The sequence below is a fragment of the Hippopotamus amphibius genome, chromosome 13 (assembly GCF_030028045.1).
Source record: "Hippopotamus amphibius kiboko isolate mHipAmp2 chromosome 13, mHipAmp2.hap2, whole genome shotgun sequence".
Lineage (NCBI taxonomy): Eukaryota > Metazoa > Chordata > Mammalia > Artiodactyla > Hippopotamidae > Hippopotamus > Hippopotamus amphibius.
Window position 1 is genome coordinate 31,347,183 of NC_080198.1, and position 11,416 is coordinate 31,358,598.

General features: G+C 36.6%; 1 protein-coding gene across 4 annotated transcripts in view; it reads right to left on the reverse strand.

Moving 5' to 3' along the window:
* The window catches only part of APPL1 (adaptor protein, phosphotyrosine interacting with PH domain and leucine zipper 1), a 53,813-nt gene extending 42,451 nt beyond the window's left edge, over positions 1-11,362 (reverse strand). Inside the window, exons 1-6 of one of the 4 annotated variants that reach the window (XM_057706477.1) lie at positions 11,198-11,362; positions 6,326-6,424; positions 5,023-5,082; positions 4,430-4,501; positions 2,032-2,119; positions 533-574 (exon numbers count right to left, since the gene is read on the reverse strand). In XM_057706477.1, coding sequence (XP_057562460.1) covers positions 533-574; positions 2,032-2,119; positions 4,430-4,501; positions 5,023-5,082; positions 6,326-6,424; positions 11,198-11,251 — 415 coding nt within the window. In that variant the 5' untranslated portion in view covers positions 11,252-11,362. The remainder of the gene's footprint in view (positions 1-532; positions 575-2,031; positions 2,120-4,429; positions 4,502-5,022; positions 5,083-6,325; positions 6,425-11,197) is intronic. The other 3 variants (XM_057706478.1, XM_057706475.1, XM_057706476.1) reach the window with 3 other exon arrangements.
* Between the last annotated feature and the right edge of the window lie 54 nt (positions 11,363-11,416).

Sequence of the window (11,416 nt, forward strand, 5' to 3'; positions counted from 1 at the left end):
CAATACAATTAACTATTACTATTACAATTACAATAGTAATAGTTTTCACATGTGCATCTTTCAACAAATGTACTAAAGCAAAATAAGAATTCCCTACCATGTGATCACTTGACCCAAACGTTCCCCATGGCCAAATTTCCCCCTAAAGTATGTTTCTATTTATTAAATTGGTAAAAACATTTAATTCCAAGGAAACAGTAGTCCACTAAACGTTTTTTGAAGTATTTTTTAGTAGAAGAATAGCAAATGCTCATTAAAGAAAATCTGGAATATACAGGAAAATAAGGAAGGGAAAATATACCACTTCTAGGTTTTATGAAGATAACTAAAGATAACAAACCACAAGATTTAATTTCCTTTAAAATCTTTCTTCTAGCATAAACAGTACAACTTAATGATTTAAATAATATTCACTTATATTTTTCATTAGGTTCATTTTTTTCAATTATTACGTAAAGTCTGGCCACAGATGTGTGCTGATAAAGAAATGCATCATTACAAGAAATAACTGTACAAAGTATTCAGAGCTTACCATTACTAGCAATCTGAAACACTTCCTTTAATGTCAATATTTCTGGAAAAGTTCAAGGATAATTTCAGTTTAGCATATTTATGAACTATCTTAAATTTTGTTTAGAAAACAGTAACTGCCATTTAAGCTATAATTAAAACTCCAAATAATATCTCAAACTTCAACATTCAAAGTGAAAAAGTTATTGTGCTTCAACTAGCCTATGGAATGTTTATTAGCAACAGTTATACCACCAGAAATTGTACTTGCCACAAATTGTAATATGACACAAAAACAAACAAAAAAACCCACTGCAAATTCTAAGATATACAAATATTCTGATTTAGTACTAGAATCCAACTTACTGATTTTTTGATACTGACTCTAAGAAGTTCTAATGCTGAATGAGAAACAACACTTTATAGACAAGATTATGATATTCAATGCCCTCAGGTTGAGAAAAGAAGTCTTGTTTCTTGACTTTGGAAAAAATTATTCTTGAAGATTACCAAGACAAATATTAATTCCATCTCTAAAATACATTTGTCTTTATTCCGTGTATAATTCAAATACTTTACCATCCACTGATACATTAATTCAATGTTTTTATTCTATCTACATATTGTGTAAAAAAGTCTGTATGACTGTCTGAGATTGTAAATTATAAGAAAGCAGAATCAAGTCTATAAAGCTGTCATTTTATCACCTAATAATCCTAAAAGGGAAAAAAAGAAACCCACCACAAGCTACTGAGACATGGATTGTTAGATGGGCCAGTCCCCCTAACTCCCACCACTCCAGCCCACCAACAACTCATCTCCTGTGCCACTGTCCCTGTCAGGCCTTGGTCACACCTCACTGGACTCTCACAACTTACAAGTCCATTCTCCTAGCATCAAATCCATCCTCTAAAAACAAAGGATGGAATAGGTTGACTTCTTAAAGACCTCCACTGTCTTCCCTTTGCTTATAAACTCAAGTCCAACATCTTTAGCATAATCTAGTCCCAAATAATCTATTTCAAAAACTGTCTCCTGCCATGCCCCAACACATCCAACACTGCAGTCACACTGAATTTCTCAAAACAAGCCACGTATTTCTATAACCCATAACTTTGTGCTTTCTAGTCCCTCTAATAGAACAATGAGTCTCTTCTGGCAAATTCTTCTTCGTTGTTCAATGCTCATGTCACATCTGTGGTGAAGCCTTTCTGACACCCTCCTGTGAGACCCAACAGCACCTTGCTCATCCCTAATTGTAAGAGACAGAGTATCATAATTATCTATTTACCCATCTCCTTCTCTGTGCTTTCTCAAGGGAAGTGACATCTTATTCATATCAGTACTCCTCAGTATCTAGTTTAACATCTAGCAGGAGCTCCTGTAAATGTTTAGCAACTAATTAAAGTAAAAGTGACACTTGCTATAATCAGAAATGGTTAAGGTATAGAGTAATACACATTTTACAAGCAGTGATCTTCTGACAGCTAATGAAAGTAAACATAAGCTTGACTTCAATACCTTTCAGATCTCTTTCTTTAAACTGGGTAATGGGGAACATCATGGCATCAGCAAGCTGTGTTGAAAGTACCGCATGACAAGAGCTAAGCTGGTAAAAGAAAGACCAAAAAGGCCAAATAACTATAAAGAGACATTCAACAAGCATTGTGGAAAGTAAACAAAATCTAGTAAAAAGGTGTTGATACATTTACATAAGGGAACATTAAAAATTGTGTGATCTTACCACATAATTATGTGACAGTCAAAAACATTCCACTTAAAACTCTTAGTAGAAAACATGTGATAACCTTGGATTTGGCAATGGTTGTCAAGATATGACACCAAAAGTACAAGCAACCAAAGAAAATGTAAACCGGACTTCATCAGAGGATACTATCAAGAAAGTAAAAAGACAACCCAGCCTATAATGGTTAGTTATCCCTGTCTGAAAATCTCGACTGAGGGAAAACAATCTGTTCTGAGGCTTAAGGGGCTGGTCCTGTGCTCTTAAAAGAAGTTCAGGCTTTATAAGGGATCAAACTGAATGGACTCCGAAGGGAATTGTGCCTACCCTGCCGAGACCCTAGTCCTAGCGCATCATCCCTCTGCAACTTGAAAACCAGTGGTGTGGCTGCCCTGTTATACATTAGGTCCCTTGATTAATGGCTCTGAGGGCACAGGCTATAAGAGGTGGCAGAAATGGGCAAGTGGCCCGGATTTGGTTTATGCACTTATTGTGGAATAAAAGAGTGCTTGTCACATTAAAAAAAAAAAAAAAAAAAAAAAGGCAACCCACAGAATGGGAGGAAATATTTACCAATCATATATCTGATAAAGGACTTGTATTCTTTAGAATAAAGAACTCTTAAACTCAGTACTAAAAGACAACCCAATTAAAAAATGGGCAAAGGTCTGAATAGACACTTCTTCAAAGATATACAAATGGTCAAGAAGCACAGGAAAAAATGCTCAACATCATTAGCCTTCAGGAAAATGCGTATCAAAACTACAATGAGATTCTACTTCATACCCACTTAGATGGCTATAATAAAAAAATTAATGAAAATAACAAGTGTTGATAAGGATGTGGAGAAAGTGGAGCACTCCTACACTACTGGCAGGAATGTAAAGTTGTGCAGGAGCTGTGGAAGACAGTATGAGTTTCTCAAAAAGCTAAACATAAAATTATTATATGATCTAGCAATTCTCCCTCCTGGGTATATACCCAAAAGAACTGAAAACTGGTGTTTAAAAAAACAAAAACAAAAAAACTGTACATGAATGCTCACCACAGCACTATTCACATTAGCCAAAAGATGGAAAACAACCCAAATGTCTGTCAGCTAATGAATGCATAAATAAAATGTGCTATACATACAATGGAATTTTATTCAGCAAAAACGAACAAACAAAAAACAAAAAAATGAAATTCTGATACTTTCTACAACATGAATGAACCCTGAACACATTATGCAAAGTGAAAGAAGACAGATGCAAAAATCCACAAACTGCATGAGTCCATTTGTATGAAATATTCAAAATAGGCAAATCCATACAGACAGAAAGCAGGTTTGTGGTTGCCAGGGGAGGGGAGGGAGGGAGTGACTGCTTAGAAGGCACAGGGTTTCCTCTGGGATGATGACGAAAACGTTCTAGAACATTGGTGGTGGCTGCATGACATTGTGAAGGTACAAAATGTCATTAATGGTAAATTTTATGTTATGCATATTTTACAACAATAAAAAAATTCCATTTCCTATAAATATTTCTTTATATTGATCTCCTGTGACAATATTTTGTTATAATGAGTTATTAAAATATTTCAAAAAACTACTTTTCCAGTTAAGAGACTAGAAAAGACAGAACTACCTAATGGTTCACATAAAAAGAAGAGCTTTCAATGCACTAGTAGAAAATAGTTATGGATTCTCCAAACATTTCACACCACCTTTCTTCCTCTTAGCTTCTAGGTATTAATGATTTGTTCTGCTAACTGGTAGAGAAATTAAGGGTTTGTATTGGTTGTTTGGGAAGGAAGAATTAATGAATTGAATGGTAAAATAATGCTTGATGTGAAAAAACAGAGAAACCATAAAGAGCCCAGCTATAGCTAACAGCTTAACTCCTCTCTCCTTGCCTACATCAAACAATACTATGAAAGGCTGAATGTTACCTGAGAGTAGAGAGAGCACATCTATATGTTTATTCCTTGAAAACAATTTGCTTTAATCAGACAAAGTGTTGTTTTTATAAGACAGCCACCAAGATCGGGAAATAAGGTGCTTCTTTAAATAGTAATCTTTTATAACTGAGATTTACTCATAAAATCATAACAATAAAAGTTCCCGATAAAAGCTAAACAACTTGAGTAACTTAATTACAAGATCATTTATCCAAGCAAAATAAAACAAGCATTCACCTCATCTATGACTTTTGAAAACTGTTGCAAAGTAGAACTCATAACTTCATCATCGCCCCCCAGTGGAAAACGCTGGAAAGTGAAAAACAGAGATGCGGTAAAGGTCCAACGCTGTCTATCTTTTGTGAGTGACATTATAATTTTCATTTTTAAATAACTTCAGAAAATTTCTAAAATTTTGAATAAGCTATAAAAACATCATTTTAACAAAATTATGTAATTCAAAAAATTAGTACACTAATTAAAATGTTTGCTAAGTGACCAATCAACATGGTATACAGGAATGCACACCATACTAGGAATTCAAAGATTTAAAATCAGCTCGAATTCCTCCACTAGCCAGCTGTGTAACCTTGAGCAAGCCTCAGTTTCTTCATTTGAAAAAAGAGAGGTAAATTAGATAATCTCTGTGTCTAACATTAAATCATAAAAATTAGATATAAGTGCATAATGGAACTTCAGTGGCATATCAAAATTACCTTCTGTGAATTCAAAAAGGCTTAGAATTATTGATATGAAATTCCATTTATCTATACAGACACTGTATCACTGCATATTTTAAACTGTACTTTTAAAACTTTCATATACGGTACCTGTTTTTCATATTCTTTTAAAAGTTTTGAAGTCAGGTGTGTTGCTGCACTTAATTCATTCTATGGGAAAAGATGACCATTCGAATTAACATAATAGTACAGATTAAAAAAATAAGTTTTAAATGAAGATACCTACACCACTTTTATTTATCACTTAACAAATACTGTACAACATGTTCTCTAAATCCCACATTAAATCTCTGTAAAGGGAACTACCAATAAAGCACTTTAAAGGGAAACTCAAACCATGAAATAGACACCATCAAGGAATTCAGCAGTGTTCCAGGTGTGCACTTTTTCTTTTTGGCTAATAAAAATAGTTAAAGCTTTAAAACTAGAAGTAAACTGTACATGTTAGCAAAATCTTAAGCCTCTATATTAATAATTGATTATCCCCCTCTCTAGGTGCCGATACTAGACCATGATAAGCATTTAATAACATACAGCCAAAATGTGGTCGACCTAGTCATATCATATAGCAATGTAGCCACATGAAGGAAATACCTTAAAGTTTTTTTTTTCAGTTATGACTATAATGACAAATGTAAAGTTTCTTTCACACATTAATCTCCATGGACAGAAATTAAATTCTTGAGAGACCTATCACTAAGAAAAAAAATAAATATCACAGTAACTTTAAAGAACATAATAAAAATGAGTCCAGAAGAAAAGAAAATGAGAAGGGGGTAAAAAAAAAAAAGACTTGTACATTTAATTAATCCCAAAGAGAGTTTATCATAGAAGCCAGGTTGCTGTTAAGGCTTATAATTAAGTTACATAAACAGAGCCTCAAATCTTATGCCTGATCAACCAAAAAAATCTAGTCAGATCCTTTTAAAAATTCATCTCCCAGTAACCTGGAGCTACATCTAATCTTTATTACCTTCTAATTAGATAGAGGCTAGCTACTTTCAAATCCTCTGCTCAGAAAGGGGGAAGTATCCCAAAAGATTAAAAGCATGATTTGGGAAAGTACTGATGACAATATGGGGTTTTCAGTCAAATCCTAGGCAAAGATCACTATCAATGAGTTTCACTAAGAAAGTCTTTATTGTGTTTAGGGAAAAGGAGCAGATGCTTCAATCTTCCTCACTTTTGTAGTGCTACAAACTATACACTAGTAATTGAAATGTGAGCTCTGTAATACAAAATACTTAATGCTCATTCATCCATTCAACAAATGTTTATTACTATGCACCTTGGACAGGGCTAGGCACCAGTAAATAAGACAGACACTATCTCTGTTCTCATGGGCTTAAACGTTCATTTTATAAATGCACTGAGTCAGCCTTTAGTTCTTTACCTGTGCATCATAAATCCGATGCATGGCTTGATACAACTGGTTCATATAATTGGAAATAGCTGTGGCATCTTCTTCAAATACACCCAGTAAAGACCTTGTCTGTATAAAATAAAAGCAGTTTATGTGAACCATTATATAAATCAATCTTTTTTTCCTAAAGGAAGGAAATCTTTTTTTCCTAAAGGAAGGAAAAATCATAGGAATACTAGAACTCTAACAATTCTGAGTTTTAATCTATTTTCTCTCTTTTGATAGTAATGCCAAGATGTCAGGGTTCTTTATTCTCAATTTCACTTCACTAAAACAGAGATTTTCCAACTACATCACACAAACCTTAGAAGGAACAACAAAGGTATATTTTTACAAATTAAAAACTGTAATTAAACTAAGAACAAATCTACAGAATCAGTCAAGACTAAATTAACAGTATTCTATGTATAAATATTTTAAATATCTTTTTTTCAGGATAACTTAGTATGATTATTTCTCTTTTTCCACCGTCTCTTCTAGTAGTGCCAAACCCCTCCCCATCATAATCCAAAATAACACCATAGTACCTCTCCCCCCCAACATGGCCTATAAAATGCTAATGAAGTTTTTTCTAAGTGCAGAATTTGGGGTTACTTTTTTCTTCTCCTTTACACATTTCTATATTGTCAGGCCTTTTTTTTTTCACAATAAGCATGAGTGTGTAAAAATTACCTTCACTTTAAGAGTAAAAACTTGTCAGTAAATGTTAAGAATGTCAATAAAAAGGATCAGAGATAAGAAAACAGCATATTAAGGCAAAGTATGTTCACCTTTTTATACCCCAAAGAAAGGGGAAGATTTAAATTCCAACAATTATTGAAATAACTACAGCTTAAAATCTAAAAGATGACCTTGTACTTTTATTCTACAAATAGTTAATTTATACCTCAGCCTTAGAAGTTGGTTTTTAAAAATCAACTTATTCCTTAGCTTCCTATTTTCAGAAGAGGAAGCTAAGTCACTATGGTTTTTTAAAAACAGCAGCACAGAATCATCCTACCAGTATATGAAATTTATCTCAGTCCTCTACTTCCCCGTGCCCAGAGATTTAGATCTGACAGAATCTTTTTACTTTTTAGTAATTAATGCCCAACTGTCATTCCCCAAGTGCTATTTTAAGATGTATTAAAAAAAAAGCATCATGAAATCTTGTTTAGCTAGTGCCATTCTTAAGAAAAATTTGCCACTTAGTTTTTTTTTCTTCAAAATTATCATTCTAATTCAAGGAATAACACATTTATGCAAAAATGTGTAGTGGACTTACATTACAAAGACGGTCTTAGCCTCAAACAGGGCTAAAACAGCTTCCCTATGTAAAGCTAATAATATCGAGTTCAACATTGTATAATGACTGTTTAAAGTTAGCAGCTTACAAAAATGCAATCAATATGGTACCATTTCACTGAATCTATGATGGCATCCACTGTGAGCTGCACCAGTGTTATATACTACCATAACAAACAAAACAATGCTGGCAATTAAGCTATGAATTCAGGTTTTCTTATGTCTTGAAGTTTTTACTTTATGTTTATGGAAACAGACCTTTGATAGAATTTTATATATAACTCTCATATAAACACAAAAAAAAAATAAGTTGCATAAATTTAATATAACCCTAAAATTTCAACTTTTGTAAGTTTTTGACATGAGTCATCACTAGCCATGTTTTCACATACAATATTATTCTGTGCCACAAGCAGGTGACAGATACTTCTTAGAAGCGCTCCACTTTTATCTCCAATATTTTCTTCCAAACTATTGATACCCAGACAGAAGTTCTGATGGCAGCACTTGCTTCATCTTACCAGCTGTCAAAGAAATATTTTCAGACAAAAGCCAAGACTGATAATCCAAGTGGTTGCTGAATTGATTTGTTGGCTGAACACTGAAAGGCTACTCTTGGCCAGTCATGTCACTAGGAGAAATAACCAAGTGTGTACATTTGCAGCAATTCCAAGTAAAACAACATCAACTGTAAGGGGCATCTCAGTATAAGATATGTCAAAATGTGAATTAAAAACAAGTATGTCTCATAATCTATGAGTATTTCATATTATGCCAAAAAGAAAAGCCTCAATTTGGGATTGGAGTTTGTCTTCACAGTTCTAGCTTGGATGAATCATTGATAAGATATTTACATATAAAATCAATTATTTTTTTAAAGGTCATATCTGTTCTTACTAAATAGAAAGTTTCATTTTGTTTCTGATTTTCAAAACAATATATAAACATGGATAAGGCATCTAATATAGTCTTAAGATTTCCCACTTCAACAGATGATATCTTTTGCAGAAAGGTACGGTTTGGGCAAGATAATTCTAAAGATGTTTATGTTCAATCAGCTGGATTTGGACGTGCAAATATACCCCTATTTTAATACTTAGTTACTGTACATTAAAACTAAATAAGGGTAACTGTAATTCAGGGTAGTCTTTCATGACTCCCAGGTTCTAACTTTTTACATAGCAACTGGCAGGCCACTTTTCATAAGGATCAAATAATCTAATAAAAACATCTACATCAGGAGCTTTAAACATTTTCCCCCTCTTTATTACTCAACTTCTTGGACTCTATCCTACATAAATAGTCCAGATGATAACAAAAATTTATGCCCAAAAGCATTCATCTCAGCCCTATAAATAAAAGCAGAACTTGGGAAAACTCTAAAAGTCCAACAACAGGTCAGCTATATTAAGTCAGTCAAGGAAACGTGCAACCTTTGAATTTTTTTCCAGTATGTAATACTGCGTGAAGATACTTAAGCTAAATAAGTGTAGTTAAAGCTAAATAAAAATTGTTATGCACAATATAATCTCAATAACACTAAAAGATGTAAGAGGAAAAAAAACTAGAAAAAAGAAAGCAAACTGTCAACAGACTTTGCTGCTGGGTGCACAATAGGTAACTCTGTGCTTTCTGCACCTTCTAATCTTTCTGAAGCAAACAAGTGTTATTTTTATAATCAAGTACAAAGATTAACACATTTATTATCTATAACAGCTGAAGTTCAGAGAAGTTAAGTGACTTGCCCTAAAGTAGAAGGTACTAAGTGGCAGTAAAGACTAAAACCCTTACATCCTGAATCCCAAATCCAGGGCTTTCCATCTTGCCACAGGTTTTCCCCAAGAATTATTTCCCTGTGTCTTCCCTTTCTAAATTCCAGCTGTCCCAATTAATTTTCCCAAATAAATATTAACTAGTTCAAATGTATTACTTTTAGAAATTGAAAGACTATCAACATGGCTAATTCATTAAAAATTACCATAAAACTAATACTAATACGGCACATGCTTATAAAAAAAAGAAAAAAAAACTACGCTCAACTTGTAAACTTATTGTGTGAAAAGTTCAAGAAATTAGATGAGTCAAGAGATTTACCCTCCTCATAAGTCATAGCTAGGGCACTGTGTAACCTATTCTGAGCAGTGTGCAGTCCTGATGAGCTATAAAAGCCAGGCCAGGTAAGAGAAGAAAGGTAAGGCAACCTGTTGAGTCTTATAAAATAAAAAAGTAAAATGACAAAGTGCACCTGACCAATACATCACACAAAATTTTTGCTAAACATCTGAAACAAATTATACTACAGAAATCATTAAGCATTTGAACTGGCTATCCTGGCAGTCAAAATAAGCCAAGAAGTCGGTTTCTCTTCGTGTCAATATAGGCTGATTAGAGTACATTACCAGCGGACAACTGGCCTGTGAAGATAACTTTCAGCCGTGAAAAAAACAAATCAATTCCTCAATCAGAGCCCAACTTCAACCTGGCTATCAAAATTGGCACCCTATCCATGGCAGACATGTCATACAGGAAAGGGGGACCTAGCCCCTCCCTCCTGTTGTTTTGGAGTCATATATTAAACCGTCAAAACACATGAAACATGTGCAACTGCGGTTCAAAATGAACAACATTTCAGAAAATTTTCTTCATTCTAAGTGGTGGCCAACCAGCAACATCGTCTTAAATCCCTAATTGTGTAAGAGGCCTAGGGATGAAGTTTCTCAACGCAAGTTATAGCCCCCACCAACACGTTTTTAACATAGCCGATTTCATTCTTGAGTACTGAAAACATAAGTGATGGTTACGTTCTCCTAGACTCTCTTAAGCTAGAGTAAACGCACTAGCATCCTCCGCAACGCACAAAACACAGGGCTTTTATTTTGATCAGTTTATTAGAGCCAAGTCTGCGACGAGGGCGCAGCCGTCGTGAAGCCGCGAAGCCGCCGTCCAACGCTTGGCGTGCACGGCCCGAGTGACAGCGGCTACACTCACGGTCGCGACACTCGCCCAGGGGGCTCCGGGACCCATGACGGGCTTGGCCGAGGGCTCTCCGCACGGGCAAATCAACAGCATTTCAGCATCTCCCCCCAAGAAAAACCATCCATTTCCTTCCCTAGCTTGATCAGGAATCATTCAGTCTAGCAGGATTTTTCCTCCTGCATTTTTCTCCGAAGAGGTTTTCGAAGAGAAAAGTCCAGCATCGGGATTTATCGCCTCACATCACGGCAACTAAAAAGCATCTTTTGTCAAATACAAGGGCGCCCCGCGCGCGTACGTGACGGCCCGGCCCACGAGCCAAGGCGGTGGCGGCTCGGTCGCCGCCCGCCGACGTCCCAGACCCCGCGCGGGGCCGTCGGCCCAGAGACGCAGGCCCATGAGGGCCTGCGGAGGGCGGCCTGGCCTCGGCCGCTCCGGGCGGCGCCCGTGACGGGCGGGGGCGCTGGGGGACGGCGCCCACCTGGGCCAGGGCGGGCACCTGCGGCCGCGGCGGCGCCGGGCCTGGGGTCCGCCAGCCCCGCTTCTTCCCTCGCCGCCCGCCGCCGCCCGCCGCCCGGGCCTCACCTGCGGGCTGTCCTCCAGCGTCTCCTCGATGGGCAGTTTGTCGATCCCCGGCATCGTGGCGGAGGGAGGGCGGCGGCCAGAGACGCGGCGGCCGCCCACAGCTCCCCGCACCCGCCCGCCTACAGCAGCTGACCCCGACCCGCCCTCTCTCACTGGCTCCGCCGCTCTCGATAGGCGCCTAGCGGCCGCGAGGCCAAGCGGGAAATCCCGCCCCCTCGT